The sequence below is a fragment of the Macaca fascicularis genome, chromosome 7, assembly GCF_037993035.2.
Source record: "Macaca fascicularis isolate 582-1 chromosome 7, T2T-MFA8v1.1".
Lineage (NCBI taxonomy): Eukaryota > Metazoa > Chordata > Mammalia > Primates > Cercopithecidae > Macaca > Macaca fascicularis.
The window spans coordinates 138,462,104-138,484,455 of NC_088381.1; the positions used below are offsets into that span (position 1 = coordinate 138,462,104).

The 22,352-nt window shown below is 39.8% G+C and overlaps 1 protein-coding gene and 1 pseudogene across 5 annotated transcripts in view; both read right to left on the reverse strand.

The window, feature by feature from the left end:
• The window catches only part of MED6 (mediator complex subunit 6), a 77,792-nt gene extending 64,941 nt beyond the window's left edge, over nt 1–12,851 (reverse strand). For 3 of the 5 annotated variants that reach the window (XM_065548968.2, XM_005561661.5, XM_045396638.3), the window contains exons 1-6: nt 12,814–12,851; nt 9,770–9,929; nt 8,813–8,904; nt 5,484–5,566; nt 5,067–5,175; nt 3,453–3,568 (exon numbers count right to left, since the gene is read on the reverse strand). In XM_065548968.2, coding sequence (XP_065405040.1) covers nt 3,453–3,568; nt 5,067–5,175; nt 5,484–5,566; nt 8,813–8,904; nt 9,770–9,929; nt 12,814–12,835 — 582 coding nt within the window. In that variant the 5' untranslated portion in view covers nt 12,836–12,851. Of the gene's footprint in view, nt 1–3,452; nt 3,569–5,066; nt 5,176–5,483; nt 5,567–8,812; nt 8,905–9,769; nt 9,930–11,076 lie in introns of all 5 variants that reach the window. The other 2 variants (XM_065548969.2, XM_065548970.2) reach the window with 2 other exon arrangements.
• A 4,205-nt stretch (nt 12,852–17,056) lies between these two features.
• Nucleotides 17,057–17,681, reverse strand: LOC141407301 (large ribosomal subunit protein eL22 pseudogene; annotated as a pseudogene).
• Nucleotides 17,682–22,352: the final 4,671 nt, after the last annotated feature.

Consider the following 22,352-nt stretch of genomic DNA (forward strand, 5'->3'; position numbering starts at 1 on the left):
AGGGAACAAATTGTTTTTCTTTAAAATAGGAGAGGAAACATAGGGAGGAACATTGAGGAAAGTAAAAAATTTGAAAGGGGGGATTTTTCTACTGTCAGCACTGAACCATTTAAACTATATTGGACACTGAACTATATGTGGACATTGGAATAATGTCGTTATTTACCCAACATAATACACTGTCTAATCTTTTCCAGTAAATCCTGCCAGACTAGTAGAACATGGTTTGAGATGGGGATATATAACAAGGGTGCTTCTTGGAGCAAATTTAATCAGGTGGCTTTGGTTTAGATAATCCTAGGTGAAGTAAATATCCTTCTAGCAGCTTCTAAAAACAGCAATAAAAAGACGGTCCTCATAAAAGGCTCCAAAGACCGAAACTCTCATCACATCAGTATTAGTGCAACTTCCAGCAGTAACGATATTAAAATATGGAAAAAAGAGCTTCAAAGAAGCAGAGAGGACTTCTCCAATATTCTCTTGAGCATCCCTTATAGAAGCAACATTCTTGGGTACCACAAGCCCAACTGCTCGATAAAACTGGTAAGTAGGAATAGCTGCTGTATCCTTATCTGGACTACAAACAGTTATGGAGGACCCAATGGGTAAAGAGGAGTTAATATGAGCTAAAAGAAGTTCTGGGAGACTTGAAGTAGATTATTTTCTTCTCTAGATCTGAGGCTGGAAAAATTTTTGGTAGGAAAAGCAAAAAGATTATTAATAGTTCTAGAGAAAGCCATCTTTCTCCTAGTTATGTTATACACAGCTGGATATACTCTATCTTTGGGAGTTGGTTTTTGGCTCTTGGATGGTAAAAGAAATGTGGGGTCCAGGAATATGATAATATAAGTATGAATGTGGCTAAACCTTTAAAAGAAAAAGGTAAAACACTCACTGAAATGATAAGAAATCTGCAGTCTGCTTAAAAATAATTGGGAGGAAGTAGGGAGAAAAGAGATAAAATAAGTTTGGCCATTTTGATAACTGCTGAGGCAGACTAAAGGGTATAGGGGGGTTTTATTTTTAATTACTCTCTCTGCTTTCATGTTTTTAAGATTACCATACTTTTCTATAAAGTAAAGAGTTTTTATTTTAAGAATCAAGAGAGTCTTTGAGCTTTCTACCATGTCTAGCCTAGCGCACCAGGACAGGACAGCAAACAAGAATCAAGACAGCACCCCTAGCCAGGGGGAAAAAAAAAAGTTGTCTTTCACTGAGTACCCCAGGACTCAAATACAATAGCAAACTACTGAATGTTCTGTAGGTCAGTTAATGAAAACCAAACCCCTAACAACTGTACTTCAACCAAAATCTGGTTTTTTTTCCCTGTATTCTGAATTTTAGCTGACAATACCTAGCCTAATTCTAGGCCTGAAACCCCAGAATCACCCTTTGTCCAATCTCTCCAAATCCAACCACCAAATTAAAGCAATCCTAACTCTGTAAATACCTCCTGAATCTGTATCCTCTCTATCCTATGGCCACAGAATTAATTCAAGCTTTCCACAATTTAAGTGCCCTGACTCCAAACTTCACATGTGATTTCCTAAGCATCCCCTACCCTCCTGTTATTAGTTACATTCCTAAAACACAAAACTGACTATATTACTCCCTTGCAACTACTTTTAAATATCCAATGGGTCCTTACTACCATCAGCAACCATTCTCAGCTAGTCACTTGAAGATGAGGTAGAGGAGAGTTCAGTGAGAATACACTCCTGGAGAGTACATACTTGAAAAAGACTGTACAAAATTTCCCCTGGTTTGGTCTGTCTTTGGTTATGATAGCTATTGTTTTAAAACTTAAAATAATTTTGAATGCATCTGGAGGCCTGTTATGTTTATGGGAGTGGTAATAAGTTTAAAATAGAGAAGAAACATAGGACTCCAGGATTAAATCCCAGCTTCTTTGCATTGCATATAAAATCCTTCTCAACTGACCTTAATCTATTTTTAAAGTCTCATCTTTCATTACTCTTCCCCTCCACAAACACAGAGTAAGCCCTCAGAGGATTTTTCTGGTTTCTGAACATATGTTCACTAACTCATGTTTCCAGTTTTGCATGTTCTATTATCATTTTCTAGATGAGGACTGTTCAAAAGAAATGTGAGCCACAAATGCAAGATACAGATACACATGTAATTTTAAATTTTCTTGTCACATTTTTAAAAAGAAACATGTATTTTATTTAACCAAATATACCCAAAATATTATTTCAACACATAATCAATATTTTTAAACTACTATTTTACATGCATTCTTTTTCATACAAGTCTGAAATCCAGTATGTATATTGCACTTACATCACAACTCAATCTGGACTAGCTGTGTTTCAAATGCTCATAGTCACACATGCCTCGTGGCTACCGTACTGGACAGCACATGTCTAGATGTCTTCCCCTGCCTACCTAGCATGCACTATGTACTCACCAAATAAATGGTCAACTACACCTAACTTTTTACATTCTGTAGAGGTCATTCATCACCCTACGCACAGCTATAATTTATTTATTTATTCAACAGACAATGTTCCATCTTCAAGTGCAGTTGATGAGATTCCTCTAAACTGGCTTTCCTGTCCTGAGTTCCATCTTGCGTCTTCTGCTCTCTTCACCACCACATCACAATTCCAATAGCCCCTATCACTCACTACAGCACAGTCAGGGAAGAGGGAAGGGGAGGCCTGTTCTAAATTCATCTCATGTAAAAAATTTCATTTAGTTTAAAATTTCCCTTGAAAATCCCTTAAGGAGCTCCTAACAAAAAGGAGGTATATGATCTTGTATGTACACTGCAAAGGTCCAGAAGAATTGAGACTAGCCATGAGACCAGCATATTCATCGATTCCATTCCACATCTACTTCACTCCAAAAGCTCATTTACTAGAATGGCAGGTGGATTTGCTATTGCTGTTAGAAATCTCCCTGCCCCTCCAAATCACACAGTGGATTCATATAACTTAAAACCCCAATATAGTGTATCTCTATTAATCACTCCTGTCTCCTCTGTTTATTATGCCAAACACTCTACCTCACATGTTCTGTTCTTTTTGTTACACAAGTGTTAATCATTCTATCATTTAGATTGTTCAGACATCTACTACATCAGGCTGGAAGGTGGCACGTAGAGTAAAAAGAGCATGAGTTTCATATTCTAGTTTTGTTACCATGTGTGACACTTTCAGCAACCTTTTGAATGAGAATATGATCTATATGCAGTCCTCACAGTTTGTGAAGATTCAGTAAGAAACACAAACAGTGTTAATTCCATTCCATTTACCTATTTCTTCCATTAAGTCTTTAGAAACCTTTCCTTTGAAACAGAGATCATTTTTTAACTAATGAGGAAAATCGTAATTTTAGGTCAAATCTGAAACGGTTCTCAATTAAAAATAAATATATATGCCATAAAGAAGTGTCAAATCAAGATTAACCACACATATTCTCATTACCTGCACAAATTTGGGTGGAAATTTTTGTCTGAGGTCTAAAAGTAAAGCATCCACACGTTGTCTCTGAAAAATAGAGCTTGGTTCTTCTTTCCTTTTGGCTTTAGGTCTGACTTTATCTATTAAATACAAAGTCCAAATCAAAACATTGCCTACTTAGTTTGGTGTCTCATATTTTACAAATCTTTATCCACTATGAATATACCCAAACTTCATTATTTTTAATAGCTGCTAGACCAAAGATAATTCCCAAAATAAGGTAAACACAGCATATATACAGAAGTGCTGTTAACTCTCCCTCTTAACTGAAGTCAAATTCTAACATTTAAGCTGATACATATGTCTTTTAAAGATACTTCAGTTTTGGTATATAAGCATGCACAACCATAAGAGTTTTAAAGCTAAAGTTTTTCAAAATTACCTAAATCAAAATCCAAATTATTTGGTTTAAAATTACCTTTGTGTATTTTAAGTGTATTAAATGGTATTTTCCCACAAAACCTACTAGGAACAAATGGAAATGCAGGTTTCACAAACTCAATCTACCATATTCAATTATTAAGACTGTAATTCACTGAAAAAAAAAAATAACAAAACAGAAAATCATGAAGACAAAAAAGAACAGAACCTGAAAGAGAAATTCTGAAGTTAATCACATATGGGATTTGCCCTTGGGAGGGAGGTGTATTGGGAAACCGTATCCAAGCGAAGGGTTCCAGATAAGTGTTACTCCGAACACTTGGTTATGGTAGGGGAAAAGAACCATTGGGCCAATTTTAGTCAACAAATGCAAACTTTCCTTCATCAAATGTTCCTGCTTATACCTACTATTAAGAAGATACAGGTCTGAATTCTATACAAACACTATGTTTCCCTCAACAATTTATTCTGAGTTGCTATTTCTCAGACAAGGAAATGGAGAATACAAGTATGCTGTTACAGGCACATTTCTGGAGGTAGTCGAACAGTAAAACATGATGAAGACAGTAGCAGATCAGATGGAAACTTAACGAGAACCTGGAGCCACAAGAGGTGGAGAGATGGAAAGATCAGAAAACAGACTGGCCATCTAGGGATAGGGCTCTAAAAAGCAATCTCTCTCATCTCCTCTGCTTTGAAGACTGGAGGAATAAAGAGTTCCAGATTCCAAGATAACTCAGCAGTCAGGTAAGTAAGGAATATCATCTCTGCTCATTCCACGTCACTGCCTCTCCTATGTTCCTTTTTTTTTTTTTTTTTTCTTTTTGTAGAGACCAGGTTTCACCATGTTGCCCAGGTTGATCTTGAACTCCTGGGCTCAGGTGATCTACCTGCCTTGGCATTCCAAAGTGCTGGGATTACAGGAGTGAGCCACCGCACCTGGTCCCAAATATTTTCAAACCTTCAATCACCTTGACTAAGACTACCAGTTACCTAACAAAGTGAACGTGCATCTGTTCCTATGTGAAAGCTATTATTATACATCTAGTTACATGAATCTCAGCTGCAACAAAGCCAGCATCCCATGAAAAAAGTGAAACACACTTAGAAAAGATCAACAGCCACTTTCCTAAAGAAAACAGCTTCATTCTCAGAGGATCAAAAAGTGTGTTAGGAGGGTCTGGATGTTCTACTTACCTTGCTCTTCGTGATCTTTGAAGTGCCACCAATAACCTTTGGAAGGATGATATCGACAGTATGACATAGCTTCATCAAAAGCTGACTGAATACCATGCACTGCAGTAAGCTTGAAAAAGGAAAATAAATTCTAAATTTCTCATTAGGTCAACAAAAATTTCCAAAGTAAATACTCACAAAATATTACATATGCAAAGACAGAACCCATTTTTCAGAACCTAAATTACTATATAATTGAGACTATGAAATATACTTTGACCACTGACTTGGCTCATAGTAACCAAAGTTCAAGACATTCTAATAGTCAATACTTTATAGCAACTTACACAAGGCAGAGGAGCTCCAGTTGGATTACTGGAAGCAAGGTAGCTAATTAAAAGTTTTCTTTAGTGCTTAAAAGAATGTGAAGACACTTACCACTCTAGAGTTTATAACTGATCCCAAGTCTGGTGCCTGATAGATCACTCCAGCAATGATATAGTAATCAGCTAGTGGGATAACTAAAACAGTGGGAAAAAAGGTTTACAAATACAGCTATGGACACAAACTGCTAAACAGATTCTCATAAAAAGAACTAAAATCTGACATTTTCTCATAAGGCAGGGTTTAACAATTACTGTTTTGGTAAAGCTGTACCAGAAAACAGCCACATCCAATCATTTACATATTATCTATGGCTGCTATGGCAATAATTGAGTGCTGTCACAGAGACTAGGAGGCCCACAAACCCCAAGTATTTAGTCATTGGCCCTTTTCAGAAAAAGTATGCCCACTGTTGCCCTCCAGCAGTGCTTCTCAAACTTTAATGTGCATCTGAATTACCTGGGGACCTTGTTAAAATTAGATTCTTATTCAGTAGGGATAGTGCATTTCTAACAAGTTCCCAAAAGATGCCAAGACTGTTGTCAGTCAACCTTACTTAAGGTAGTAAGACCTTGAAGCAAGACAGACTGGGGGTCCAGTGTAAAGATATCAAATGCAATGAGCTTGCTTTTGTGCCCCAGTGCTGGGTCCTAAGGAATAAGATAACTGCCAGTGAGGATACTGCCGTCTTGTATAATTTCTATACCTTGAATCCTCTCACCATGGAAATCTTATCTTGTCGCTGGTCTGCCTTGATTCTAAGGTTCTCTTTTACTCTGGGCAGGGACTCTAGATTTTTGGTTTTGAAACTAAATTTGGATTCTAGAATCATAACTGCTTTATCAAGTCATTCTCTGAAAACAATGCCAAGTTAAAGGTTGTCCGTAAATGTCTTAATGAGGGTATCCAATTGAGAGATGTAGCTAGAGTAACACCCATCTGGCTCCCCTATCTTGAATCTTCTCTTCAGTATGACTTTATCCATGGTCTTGGCTTGATTCTTGATTCTAATGTCTTCAATTTCTGGTCATCACTGGAAAAGGTATCTAGCTCTTTGATTCAAAACCAAATCTGGACTCTACACTCTTCAGTGTTGTTTCTAAACCAAGTTTTCAGTAGGTAGTATAACCCAGGCAAGGCTTTTAGTTCAATGCATCACTGAGGATTTTCAATTGATCCTCTATTAGTTTGATACGACCGTATCTACCATGCATTTTGTAAAAGAATTAACTCAGTGGACTGAGATGAAAAGTTAATTGTGATCATCAGCAAAGCCTGAGTCCTGTCCTCTCGCTCTCCTCCCCAGAGAGCATGAGCTTCACCACTCGCTCCACCTTCTCCACCAACTACTGGTCCCTGGGCTCCATCCAGGCGCCCAGCTAGGGCACCCGGCCAGTCAGCAGCGCAGCCAGCATCTATGCAGGCACCGGAGGCTCTGGTTCCCGGATCTCCGTGTCCCGCTCCATCAGCTTCCAGGGCAGCTTGGGGTACGGGGGCCTGGCCACGGGATGGCCAGGGTTCTGACAGGAATGGGAGGCATCCAGAACGAGGAGGAGACCATGCAAAGCCTGAACCTACCTGGTTCAAGGCCTGGCCTCCTACCTGGACAGAGTGAGGAGCCTGGAGACCGAGAACCAGAGGCTAGAGAGCAAAAAAAACAGGAGCGCCTGGAGAAAAAGGGACCCCAGGTCAGAGACTGGGTCCATTACTTCAAGACTATCAAGGACCTGAAGGCTCAGATCTTCTCAAATACCGTGGACAATGCCTGCATTGTTCTGCAGATCGACAATGCCCATCTTGCTGCTGATAGAGTCAAGTATGAGACAGAGCTGGCCATGCCTCAGTCTGTGGAGAACAACATCCATGGGCTCTGGAAGGCCAATGATGACACCAATGTCACTCTGCTTCAGCTAGAGACAGAGATTGAGGCTCTCAAGGAGGAGCTACTCTTCATGAAGAACCATGAACAGGAAGTAAAAGGCCCACAAGCCCAGACTGCCAGCTCTGGGTTGACGATGAAGGTACATGCCCCCAAATCTCAGGACTTCGCCAAGATCATAGCAGACATCTGGGCCTAATATGAAGAGCTGGCTCAGAAGAACCGAGAGGAGTTAGAAAAGCACTGGTCTCAGCAGATTGAGGACAGCACCACAGTGGTCACTATGCAGTCTGCCAAGGTTGGAGCTGTGAGGTAATGCTCACGAAGCTGAGAGGTACAGTCCAGTCCTTGGAGACTGACCTGGACTCGATGAGAAATCTAAAGGCCAGCTTGAAGAACAGCCTGAGGGAGGTGGAGGCCTGCTACGCCCTGCAGATGGAGCAGCTCAACAGGATCCTGCTATACCTGGAGTCGGAGCTGGCACAGGCTGGGGCAGAGAGGCAGCGCCAGGCCCAGGAGTATGAGGCCCTGTTGAACATCAAGGTCAAGCTGGAGGCTGAGATTGCCACCTACCGCCGCCTGCTGGAAGACAGCCAGGACTTCAATCTTAGTGATGCCCTGGACAGCAGCAACTCCATGCAAACCATCCAAAAGACCCCACCTGCCAGGTAGTGGATGGCAGAGTGGTGTGTGAGACCAACAACATCAAAGTTCTGAGACATTAAGCCAGCAGAAGCAGGGTACCCTTTGAGGAGCAGGAGGCCAATAAAAAGTTCAGAGGTCAAAAAACAAAAAAAAGTTACTTGGGATGCTTGACATTCAGTTGGTATACCAACTGTGATCACGGAAAGAGGGAGCTTTGATGCAGTGAGTTGCTCTGTTAGTGCTTGAAGAGTTGTCCTTGGGCATGCTGGAAGAGTCCTGGTATCCAAGTATACAACTAGTGGAACTTGGCTTTTGAAACTTTTCCTACATGAGAGTTATGCTGGTTGTACCAGCCTCTGCAGACAATTTGTACAAACAATGTGACTATAGTAGACACCAGATTTCTTTTGGAAAATCTAAAAATTTGGTGGGCAGAGGATGTCCAAACAACCAGCCCTCAATAAAAATCCCTGGCTCAGAACCTCAAATGGACTTCCTTGAGCAGACATATTGAATGCAGCTGCATTTCACTGCTGGATGGAGGGCACACTCTGTGGCCCTTCACAAGCAAGAGGGAAAGCATAGGAAACCTGCACATGGATTCCTACAGACCTCACCTGACATGTCTTTTTCCAGTACTAATCTGGCTGCGTACCCTTACTGTGTTGTCATAACAAATCTCAGCTGTAAGTACAACCATATGCTAAGTCTGGTGAGTCCTCCAGCATAGTACTGAACATGTATGTGGTCTTGGGGACCCCCCAAACAGAAACCAATCAAAAAAACCAAGTTAGGTCAGGAAGTAAATAAATCATGGTATTTTAAAAAGAAAACAATGCCTAAAGTTTACACATTTTACCTTGGGCAGGGGACTGCCGCTGTTGCTTCCGAATGATGAAAAGAATGGGCTCTTGAGCATGCAAAAGGATGTATTCGATTCCAACCATCTGACTGAAAACAGAACACAGACATCCAAATATCTATAAATGCCCTACAAATAATTTTATAAGACAAATTATATAAAAATGCGGCAACACTTTAATAGGATTAAAACTGCCTATGTTTGGTGTTATAATCTACTGTCGAGTAAAACTAGTTTGTTTTTAAACAACAAAATTTCTCTACAAAAATGTATTATAAATTTAAATCTGAGTGTTTTCAGTTAGGAAAGGACACCGAAGAGTGTCTGCTTCAAAAAGGCAATCAAAATGTCATGATGCTTCCTGATCAAATCTACGAATACTTATAAAATATAAAAATAAACATGAAGACACAACTTCATATACTACCAAACTAGAAACATCAAAAACTTTATCCTCACCCCAACAAATTTTTTTACCTGATAGATTATGTTTAAAAACAATAAGTTGTCTCAATAGCTGTATTTGCCCCATAACAAAAGCCATTTAAAATACGACAGATATTTAATTTTATATTCTCCTCCTCAATATTTAGCTGACAATAGGAAAATTATATCAACAGTTGTTTCAAATACTTTTGTAATATAAACTAGATATAAAAGGGACAATAATTATAGTTGCCTAGTTGAGAATAGCAGTAGCATTGCCAAAGTCACTCATCAGATCGAAATCTAAACCTGTTATATTTAATTAAACATTATGAAGTTATACAGAAAAGACCTCTGTTAAAAGTGAATACTAATAATTATCTTGCATGTCAAATTTGTATAAACCCAAACAAAACTCCAGTTTTTCCTCTAAAATTCTACTTTGCACTTCATGATCCACAGCTTTAAAGAACTGTTCATTGTAAAACCTGTATTTGGTAAAAATGCTACCTTCTTAAAATAACTTACTTCAAGTGTTCTAATGTTAGCCTCTGCATTTTGACCACTTCATTATTACATGTTCTGTCATAAAAAGGATTACTTCTTTCTGAAAAGTAATCCAGGACACTACCACTGTTCAAAATAGGGATCCAAGAGCTGTCAACCCAAGAAATTCCCAGCAGATTGTCTATGGGAAAGAAAACAAAATGATAAAGAATTAGAAAAAAAAGAAAGAATCCAATCCAACAAACATTTATTATACATCTAATGTAGTAGGCACTATGAATATAAGGATGACATAGATCCTAACCAACATACTTTCATGATGTAACAGAAGAGATTATGCAAGAAAGCAATAACATGATGTAAGTGTTATGATAAAGACATGGTGAAACTCTGTCTCTACTAAAAATACAAAAAATTCCGGCCGGGCGCGGTGGCTCACGCCTGTAACACTAGTACTTTAGGGATCTGAGGCAGGTGGACCACCTGAGGTTGGGAGTTTGAGACCAGCCTGACCAACATGCAGAAACCCCGCCTCTACTAAAAATACAAAAATTGCCTGGTGTGGTTGTGCATGCCCATAATCCCAGCTACTTGGGAGACTGAGGCAGGAGAATCGATGCACCCAGAAGGTGGAGGTTGCGGTGAGACGAGATTGTGCCACTGCACTCCAACCTGAGCAACAAGAGTGAAACTCCATCTCAAAAAAAGAAAAAAACAAACAAAAAATTAGCCAGGCGTGATGGTGAACACCTGTAATACCAGGTACTTGGGAGGCTGTGGCAGGACAATCGCTTGGACTCAGGAGGCGGAGGTTGCAGTGAGCTGAGATTGCGCCACTGCACTCCAGCCTGGGCAACAGAGCGAGACTCCATTTCAAAAATAAAGATATGAAGAAATGTGTTACAAGACTACAGAGGACCTGGGGGAACGAAAATCATTTTTCATGGGGTGAGAAGATGGGTTTTAGCATGATTTGTTAAAGAATAGATAGAAACTTACACAGAGAAAAGGGCAAAGTAACTCCAAGCAGAGAGAATGTATATAAAGAGGTATAAAAATACAAAGTATATTATATCTTCAGAGGATAATTTCATTAGGTGAAGAAGTGATATGATTTAAAATTTAGAAAGGACTTTTTTTTTTTAATTGGAAATCCTTAATGCTGGCAAAGAATTCAAAATTTTCAAACAACATGTATGCCCAAGAGAACACATCCATAGCTACCAGTTTGCGATCTCTCAATTAGGGATAGAGAAGTTAGGAAGCTATTATTGTAGATGAGATGATAATGATATAAAAGCTAAGGGATAAACAGGAAGTAGAATTACCTTAACTATAGCCACACAGTTTCATATTTAGAGTAGAATTAAATCATGGCTTTTAAAAAGACATGATAGAGCTAGATACTTTTAATAAATGAGCTTGTATTGGCCATTGGCTTTGATGATGCTTCATACCACTGACTGTACTGAACACCACTAGGTGTAAATCATGAACATCAAAATGCCTATACAATACTGGTTGAAAAACTTCAATCTCTCTTATACTGTCATTACCTCAGGCATCTTCAAAGAAGTCAGACCTAATTCAAGGTGACAGGCAGTTTTGAGCCAAGTGACTCAACTGAGAAAAATTATATAAAGGTAAAATGCACTTTGTGTGCTATAAAATAAAGGAGGAGACAAAGTATGTTAATAACCAAATAATTAGTACAGACCATTTAGATAGTTCATCATAACTGGATCATGCAATAACCAAATACACAATAGGCCAGGAAATAACATTTTCAGGCCTCCTAACTGGTTTTCCTAATTCTACCCTTGTCCTCCTACACTGTTCCCAGCAGCCAATGTAGTCCTTAAAAAAAAAAATCAGATCACATCATTCCTATGATGGAAATCCCTCCAATGGCTCTCCGTTTTACTCAGAGGAAAAGCCAAAGACCTTATCATGGCTTTCAACACCTTTCTGACCTCATCTCCTTACCACATCCTCTCTCATTTCCCTCCAGCCACACTGGCCTCTTTGCTGTTCCTTTAACATACCAAACACACTCTTAGAGTCTTTGCCATGATCCTAACAAATCCGAATTATAAGTAAAACATTTTACAAACTAAATATTTGAAAACAGTCTGATAGACTAAATGTTTCTTTTTTATTCTGTAGCAAGGCAACATGTTGACATAGTCCAAGCATTCTAACAATCAGCAAGTGATGAAATTAGGCAGTTGAAACGCCCACTTATAATGAAAGACATGTATGTAAAATCATGATCCAGAAGTGCTGAAGATCACCGGATAACTACAAATGAAAATATTTGTAATAAATGTGTTAGACCCCAATCCAGTTAATATATAAAAAAAGGCATCTCAAACATTTCCCTTTAAAAATCAAGTACTGTATATACAAACAAAAACAACTCTACGTGCTCCCCAAGATCAAGCAGCAATTAAGCGGGGGCATCTCCATACATTTATTCACTGACTGATTCAGTATGTGAGTACCTCTACAGTTCAGCTGTGAAAAAAATACGACTCCTGGCCATAATAATTGCTGCATGTTCGATGTAAAGTATTATCGACTCAAAAAAAAACAAAACAAAACAAAAAAACCTTACAATAGAAAATATTTGGGATTCATGCTCAGGGACCCGCGGCGCGCGATCTAAAGAATCTGGCAGCCACCATGCCAAGTCCCAAGAGATGAATCAAATCAAGTTGGCTCATTACCCCACTCCCTCCTCTGCCTAAAGGCCATTCCTTCACTCCAATAGAATAGCCCTAATGTTGTCGCAGAGGTACGTGTGAAGAACAATACTCCAGCTCTGAAGGCTCAAGGCCCAGAGCTTCTTCCAACCCCTTCTCTCCGACGCTTCCAAGAGACGTTTCAAGAACTTAAAAAAAAACTCGTCGTTTTGCTAGATCACAGCCTTGCGTTGTCCACAAAAACCACTCAAAAAAGCTTGAGACCTCACACAAAGGAACCTAAACCTTGAAAGTGCGAGCTATAACATCCCAAACTAGTCCATAGACAATCAAGAGACAAAACATAGCAATAGACTATACCTCGGATATCCACCCCCGCCATAATTCAGAAAGCGTTCAGAGGTTCTCTTTCCGGCGCAAAGTAAACGTAAGCCTAGGCCGCCGGAAGCAGCGGGTTGAACAGAGTGCGCATGGGTGAGGAGGGACGTAGAGCGGAAGAAGGGGCGGGGCGGGCGGGAGAGAGGCAGGGCTGGGAGGTGCGAGTGGGAGGGGAGGGGGCAGAAAGCGGGAGGGGCGGGGAAGGCGGGAAACGCGAGGTGGGGTGGGGGGATGGGGGGACGGGACGCAGAAAGTTGGTGCAGGGCAGCAGGGAAAGACTGGGAGGAGAGGGATGGGCCAAAAAAGGAGAATGGGAGGACGGATTACTGGGGAAAAAATTAGAAGACTTTAGAGGACAGGAAGGCCGAGTGGAGTCCCGCCCCACGCCCACCACTGATGGAATAATTCTGTCTTGATCGTCTGTGATCGTCAGGAAAACAAATTCTGATGCTGTACAGTTACGCTTGGGAGCGTCTCTTAATTTTAAAAGCTCCTCGGGTGTATCCACTGAGCTATCAGATTTAGGAACGATGGTCATTTATGTTTTTCTCCCTGCCTCAGGTATTGGGATGGGACAGGACTTAAGAATTTGGGAGTCATTGGCTTTTCTGTGACCAAATCCATTAAAACTCTAAACCAATTAAGCCTCTGAGAAAAATTTCACAGCACAGGAAATGCTTCTGAAGTGAAATATTAATAAGATTAAGAGAAAGGGAATACCCCTGGGTCCCACAGTAATGAGCGAATGTCTGCATTCCAAGTAGTCTGGAGTAGGTAGCAGGACTCCAAAGAGGGAATGATTCTGTGTACGGGGAAGCCACAGAAAGCCTCAGATTCTCAAGCTTCAGTGTGGCTCTGTAAAAGCAAAATGATACAGAAATATGAAAACAACACGCAGATACTAGGAAGAGGATGCCAAAATCTGAAGGAGGGATGTGGGCGGGTGCCTACATCTTCTCCAAAACTTAGGCACTGTGAAGACTCCGCAAGAATTTAACCACAACCCAGGAGCAAGAGGGGAAGACCATAAATTTAATTGGGATTTTGAACCTCATAGACAGGGAATTCAAAATTTTTAAAACTCCGTAGAATAAAAGTACATTGCTTGTACATTTCAGTTTGGGAATTTTCTGCCTGAGATAGTATGTATAAAATAGGTGTCCCAACAGAAGTATGTGCATGCACAGAGTAGAGTTTTGAGAGAGAATTTTTCAGGAAGGAAATTTTCAGGAGGGCCTGTTTGGGAGCCTAGTGGGAGGACATTGCCAAAAGGAGGAGTATCGTGTCCAATAAAAAGTGTGATACATAAAGCTTTTTGTTTTTCTAGTTTTTTGTTTCCTTGTGTTTTGATTAGGCTAGAAGGAGATTAGGAAGAATCGTGACAGAATGCAGATCTGTAGACAATAAAACACATGGTATGTATGGTAAATGAGACCTGGAAGCTCAACCTTTTCTTGTAGGCAATGGGAGAAATGTTATCAAGCTTCCATTTTAGAAAGACTACTTGAGGAGGGCCGGGCACAGTGGCTCACGCCTGTAATCCCAGCACTTTGGGAGGCCGAGGCGGTCGGATCACGAGGTCAGGAGATCGAGACCATCCGGGCTAACAAGGTGAAACCTCGTCAATACTAAAAATACAAATATTAGCCGGGCATGGTGACGGCGCCTGTAGTCCCAGCTACTCAGGAGGCTGAGACAGGAGAATGGTGTGAACCTGGGAGGCGGAGCTTGCAGTGAGCTGAGATTGGGCCACTGCACTCCAGCCTGGGTGACAGAGCGAGATTCCGTCAAAAAAAAAAAAGTGGAGGAAAAAAGATGTGGAGAAATAGGAACACTTTTACATTTTGCACTGTTGGTGGGACTGTAAACTAGTTCAACCATTGTGGGAAACAGTGTGGTGATTCCTCAAGCATCTAGAACTAGAAATACCATTTGACCTAGCCATCCCATTGCTGGGGATATACCCAAAGGATTATAAGTCATGCTGCTATAAAGACACATGCACATGTATGTTTATTGTGGCACTATTTACAATAGCAAAGACTTGGAATCAACCCAAATGTCCATCAGTGACAGACTGGATTAAGAAAATGTGGCACATATACACCATGGAATACTATGCAGCCATAAAAAAGGATGAGTTCGTGTCCTTTGTAGGGACATGGATACAGCTGGAAACCATCATTCTCAGCAAACTGTTGCAAGAACAGAAAACCAAATACAGCATGTTCTCACTCATAGGTGGGAATTGAACAATGAGATCACTTGGACACAGGAAGGGGAACATCACACACCGGGTCCTATTGTGGTGGGGGGGGGCGGGAGGGACAGATTAGGAGATATACCTAATGTAAATGACGAGTTAATGGTTGCAGCACACCAACATGGCACATGTATACATATGTAACAAACCTGCACGTTGTGCACATGTACCCTAGAACTTAAAGTATAATAAAATAAAAAAAATAAAATGCAAAAAAAAAAAAAAGAAAGAAAGAAAGATTACTTGAGGAGAATGAGTTGGAGGTGTTTGTAAGACTCAAAGCAGGGAGTGCATTTAGGAGATTCTTGCAAGCTAAATAATATCTATACTAATACAAAGAGTGGTAGCTGAGGAGAAAGACAGGATTAAAGATATTTAGGTGACAGAATCAAAAGGGAATTAGTGACTAATAAATGGGCCTGATGAGGGAGAGGGAGGAATTGAAAATGATATTAGAGATACTAGTTTATAAGATAAATATCATTAATCAGATTAGGAATAACAAGTAACAAATTAGTAGGTGAGAAAAGAGGTAGTGATTTATTTCTGAACATGACCATGTTGTTCATTAAGTATCTATAGGACATCCTGTTAACCAGGTTTTCTTAGGCTTTGCGCTATGGATATTTTGGGCCAGATCATTCTTTGCTGAAGATGGATGGATGTTTAATAGCATTTCTGGCTTCTACAAACTAGATGCCAATAGCTCCCCCCACCTCTCCAGCAAAACTATCCCTGGTTGAAAACCACTGCTATACACTGGGATCTATGGGAATATGAAGTCAAAGCAGAAAAGTTTCAGGAAGAAGGTATACTCAACAGCATCAAGAAAACAAGCGAGGTAAGGTAATGGCCAAGAAGCAGGCCTTGGATTTGGTAAATTGGATGCCCATAACAAGAATAATTTTTGTGGAATGGTAGGAAGGGGAAGAAGCCAGAGGAAGATATGTTCAGCAGTAAAAGGAGGTGGCATGGTGTGTAAACTGTGCTTTCAAGAAGCTTGGCTGAGAAGGAAGGCTAGAGCTAGAACCCTACGTAGAAGGGGATATGGAAATAATCATAGGGAAATGTGAATATGTTGATAGGTAATGTGAAAGACTCAAAGAGAATACCTCCAGTTTATCTTAAAATTGTTCACCTATTCATCAGTCAATCATCAGGTATTTAACACCTCATTGCAGCTCTCATTGCAGAGGATAAAGCAGTAAACAGACAAAGCCCCTGGCTTCAAGGAGCCAACAGCTCTGGTGGAAAATAAAGACCATGAACAAGTAAACAAATAAAGAAGAGCATTACAGCCTCACCCCTGTAATCCTAGCACTTTGGGAGGCCAAGATGGGAGGATCGCTTGAGCCCAGGAGCTGGAGACCAGCCTGGTCAACATAGCGAGATCCCATCTCTATTTATTATATATTAATTGTTTCAATTAATAATGAAATATAAATTAAAAAGTGTTACAGATTGTGGTAACAAAAACAAGAGAAGACAAGATAGTGAGGAAGCCACTTTGGATAGGACAGACAGAACAGGACTCTCTGAGGAAGTGATACCTGAGATGAGACCTGGATGATGAAAGCAAATCACTCATGTGAAGAGCTGGGGCACACGCATTTCAGGCAGAGGGGACCATGGACCCTACAGTGGGAAAGGGGTTGGTCTGAGAACCATAGAAAGGCTGGTGTAAGCCAGGTTGTACGAGTGAAGGATGAATGGTGGGAAAAGAGACTGGGAATGAAGGCAGGGGCCAGATGATAGAGAGCCTGGTCAATAATTTATTTTTTATTCAAAGAACATAGGAAGCTATTAAAAGATTTGAAAGAGTAGAATGCCACGAAGGTATTAGTTCTGACTGGAAATTTGCTTATGGATGTCAAAAGTATTTGTTGTGCTTATTGAGCCACTTACTATGGATGAGGCACCGTGCTAAGCACTTTGATGAACTATCTAGTTGTTCCCTTGAAACAATTTTATGAGGCAGAAGCTATTACTCCCAATTTTTTTTTTTTTTTTTTTTTTTGGTTCCCAAGTTTTATTCAAGAAATCATACAAAATATTCTGGATAAATGAAATTTAATCCTCATCTTCCTCCTCTTCTTCGTCCTGGTTAATCTGGAAGTAACGTAATTCATAACTCTCTTTGCTGTTAGCAACCACGCGCAACCAGTCATGTAGATTATTCTTCTTCAAATGTTTTTTGGTGAGATATTTCAAATGCCTTTTGGAGAAAGCACCTCAGATGTCACGGTGATCTTGTTCTTGCTCCTTTCGATGGTCACCACCCCTCCACCAAGGTTCCCAGCTTTTCCATTTACTTTGATCCTTTCTTGCAAAAACTGCTCAAAATTGGCAACATCCATGATTCCATCTTCTACAGGGTGGGTGCAATCAAGAGTGAACTTCAGAACCTGCTTCTTTTTTTTTTTGCCCCCTTTGCCACAAGCTTTTTCACAGGAGCCATGGCCGCAGCCGAGTTAGAAAGTATTACTCCCATTTTTAAATGAGGAGACTGACTGAAGCAGATGAGCTAGCTTCTCACCAAACTTATTAGCTACTTGGGTATACAGCTAAGCTATATTTTCCACCACTGTTGCACCTGGATGGAGCTACGTAGCCAGTTCTCATCAAGGGACTGTGAATGGAAGTGATAAGTGTTACCTCCAGACCAAGATAGCGAAAAACACTGGTTCCATCTTCATCTTCTCTCTCTGTATTCACCAGCTAGATGCCAGAAAACCTAAGGTCATGGATTGAAAGTGGTGGTCATAGGGAGTTGCGGGGGTGGGGTCTCTGAATGACTGACCACAGGTGCTGAGCCACCTTGCTGACCTAAACTGGATTCAAAGCAAGAAATAAGATTTTATTGTGTTAAAACACATGCACGCACACAAAATTGCTATGTACTGTCTCCTCCATAAAATCAGTAATACTGGTGTAATCTCTTTTCTGTAGGATATATTAAAATGTGTACCTGCCTCCCCTATACACAGTATGACATTTTGAGGCTTTATGATTTGGAAACTTAGATAATTTAATACATAAGTGTGAGAATGCAAGTAAAAGAGAAAAAACCAAGATCTTTAGTAAGGAAGTGGGAATGATTTCTGATTGGTTAAAGATGAAATGATGCCCATGGATAATTGATAATGTGTGGTACTCATCTTCCTCTATAAGATTACCATCTAAAAAAACAGCTTTTCTTCACACATGCTGTCTTTAAATACCTGACACCATGATCCTCATTACTACGTTTTTCTTTCTCTAACATTCTCTCCAATATTCTAAACTTACACATGTCATGTCATCCCATTCTGTACCTATAGAAATGTGTGTCCTATAGGAATACCTCTATAATTGCATGTCCTGAATTCAGAAACTTTTCTAAATAAAATTTCTAGACTGTAAACTCTGTGAGGACATGGTCGTGTCTCTGTTTGCCTGGTGTTACTTACTTAGTCTCTGGCAGGGTGTTTTTGATATAGTAGGTGTTCAACAAATATTTGTTGAATGAACAAATTCATGTATAAATGAATGGATGATATGATGGCCCTCAGATAAATAATAAACTTCATTAATTCAATAATAAATGAAATATGAAATTGCTAATAGAAATTTATTTATGGGAAGTTATAAGAAAATTCTTAAAATCTCCCCTGATGTTAGAATAATGCCAAGTGCACGACTTTATTTATACTAATATTCTAAATAAAAACAACATGGTTATATTTTGTTTGGTGTCCTATCAAGAAACTATTTTAGCAAATGACAAATGTATGAGGTGTTTTTTCTACTTATTTAGTGAGGAAAAGTCCAGCTACTTCATTATACAAAGGAGAGCAGAAAATTGCCTTAGAAATACTGAGGAATTATCTCTGAAAAGTTACCTTGGAAACTCTGAGATTGGCCCCAGTGGTCTAGGGAGAGGTATGGTACCAATTTTTTTGTGATTTAAGGGTTACAAGAAAAGCTACACAACCCCTTAAGGCAAATGCCAAAACCTGACCTATGGCAGTAATTCTGAAAGCAGCTGTTCACCTTAGGAAGTGGCTGTAATCATAAACCAAAAAAATCTAATCACAAAGCTTTAACTCTAGAATCCTAAACATAGAGTACAAATAAGCTTAGTCCAAACAGAATCATCTTCCCTCAAAGAACCTTTGTGGATTTTCCTCTCGTTGCAGGATAGTTGTCAAGGGCCCATGAGATTACACAGTGCTAACTTTAAGTAAGACTCCATCAAGGCATCAAAAAGCAATAACAAAGGCAAACTAGATCATCATACTCCAGTATGTCATTAGAAAATATTTAATAACCCCCGCACTCTTTGGGGTGTGTATGTCCCTGAGATGCTTGGTTAATTCTGGAGCAGAGCAAAGAGAAGCATCCCAAGGAAGATGCTTGACCGCCAACTCAATACAGCAGGTAGGGGCTCAAAGTCAAATTGCTGTATCTGAAGTAACAATCCCAGCAAACCCTGAAAAGGAGGTGGCTGTGGCAATATATTGGAAATCCGCTGGTAGTTCTTGCTTTACTGTTAAGGATCTGTGGGTAGAGGATTAGACAGTTTCCTGAAGAAAAATGCAGGGAAGAAAGTAGTAATTCTGGGACCTTATCAGTAATTAAAATAGCTCAGTGTATTCTCATATTCTCCTTTTAATCTGGGCTACATCTAAACCCATGTCTCCCTTTTTAATTATATTTCTTCTTTTTTTTTCATGATGAATGTCACCAAAGATTTATCCAATTTGATTGTATTTTTAAAGAATGAACTTTTATCTTGATTAATTCATTTTATTGTATTTTTTCTGTTTCACTTATTTCTGTTCATTTTTTGTTCATATTTTTATTCTATTTCCTTTGGCTTTATTCTGTTGTTCTTTTTCTAATTTATTGAGATGAACATTAATCAATTAATCTTCAGCTTCTATTCCTTCCTTTTCTTTTCTCTCTCTCTCTCTCTTTCTTTCTTTCTATGTTTTGACAGAGTCTCCCTCTGTTGTCCAGGCTGGAGTGCAGTGCAGTGGTGCGATCTCGGCTCACTGCAAGCTCCAGAATTCAAGCAATTCTCCTACCTCAGCCTCCCAAGTAGCTGGGTTACAGGTGCCCACCACCAAGCCTGGCCAATTTTTTTTTTGTATTTTTAGTAGAAACAGGGTTTCACCATGTTGGCCAGGCTGGTTTCGAACTCCTGACCTCAAGTGATCTGCCCCCACCCCTCCCTTTGGCCTTCCAAAGTGCTAGGATTACAGGTGTGAGCCACCATGCCCGGCCTTCTATTCATTTCTTAAGTAAGCATGTAAGGCTATAAATTTTCCCCCAAAGAAACACTTTCATTGTATACCTTAAGTATTGATGTATAGTATTTTCTTTATCATTTAGTTCTAAGTGTTTTTTTAAGTTTTGATTTTTTCTTTGATTTGTGAGTCATTTTTTAATTCCAAAGTATGTAAAATTTTAAAAATTATCTTTTTGTTATTAACTTTTTTTTTTTTTTGAGACAGACTCTCACTCCATCACAATTCTCCTGCCTCAGCCTCCCCAGTAGCTGGGACTAAAGGTGCGCACCACCACACCCAGCCATTTTTTTGTATTTTTAGTAGAGACAGGGATTCACCATGTTGGTGAGGCTGGTCTGAAACTCCTGGCCTAAGATGATCCACCTGCCTCGGCCTCCCAAAGTGCTGGGATTACAGGCACAAGCCACCATGCCCAGCCTGTTATTAACTTCTAACTCAATTGCATTGTCCTCAAGGAACATGTTCTACATAATACCTATTCTTTAATTTTTGTTTAGATTTGCTTCATGCCTTATATGATCATGTGTGCTTAAGAAAGCAATGCATCCTCTAAATGCTGGATACAGAATCTGGAAGTGTTAGACACCCCAACTTCTCAATACTGTCTTTTTTCTTGGTCTCCATGGCACTACCCTCCACTAGTATTTCTGCCACCTCTCAGACTATTCCTTTTCTATTCCTTACACGGGCTTCTCTTCCTCTATTTTACCTGTAAGACCTCTAATCTTCAGACCTACCCTCATCTTTCCTATCTTCCTGCTTTTCACTCTCCTCTCTCGATTTCATTCACACTGTGGCTGCAGTTTTCATCTATGTTATCATGGCTCACAAAACAGCCTAATCTAGACCTCTCTCCTGAGCCCCAGGAACATATTTGTAACTGCATACTGGATAGCCCCAACTTGCTGTTCTGTTTCAAAGTACAAGAGATTCACTCTTACCTGTATTCTTGATCTTACTAAGAAACCTTGCCACTCCCTCTTCCTTACCTCCCTCACTAATCTAGTGCCAAGTCTTCTCAGGCTCCTGTCTCAAATCAGGCTTCTCCTCTGCGTCTTCACTGCTATTCTTTCCATCCCAATGCCCATTCTGTCTTGCCTGAACATTGTTGCCAGGGTAATTTTTCTATAAATAGTGTTTTCTTGCTCTAAAAGCTTTACCAACTCTATTTTCAGCCCACAACATGAAATGTAAATGGGCCCCAACCTACTTTTCAGCATTATCTCTCAACCCCAAATCACCACTGCACACACTGAACCCCTGCAACACTGAGCTTCTCACAGATCCCCAAACTGCTTGAGATGTTTATGTCTCTGGGTCTTTGGACATCATTCTACCTGGAAACTTGGAATGTTATTGTGTCTCTATCCTCACTCACACCCTTAACCCACACACAGGACAGCAAATGTGTATGCACACATGCATACACACAAATATACATTTATCTGAAAAATTCTACTCATGTGCAAGCAAGATTAGAATATGTAAAAAAAAAAAACTAAACAAAAGTTTGTTATTCTGCAGATGCTGACAATTGGTGATTAATGAAATTTTAGTTGGAGACAAATAGGCGGGTAGGGGGAAGGCAGGAAACAGGAAATAACATGTCAGCAAATAGTCCCCTACTCTTCATCATTTCTCTGTTGACTTGTTAGGAAATCTTCTTAAGCCACCATAAAATATCATGTTCAATTCCACTACTTCTCAGACACCTAGCTGCCCAGGCATTTGGCTAATTGGATGAATCTATATAGCTGACTCTATATCCCAATTCACCTTCATGTTATTTTCCCCTGGGATTGGTCACCTGGTAATCCTGACCCCAGGCTTGTCTTCCTAGTAATTATGTTGTTTGTATTCTCTTATAATTATCTCCTTTTGAGTTTTCCTGAAGTTTATATTTATTTCTAAATCTATAATATGTGGACATAAAGAAATATTTTATTTTCATAGGCTCATGTATG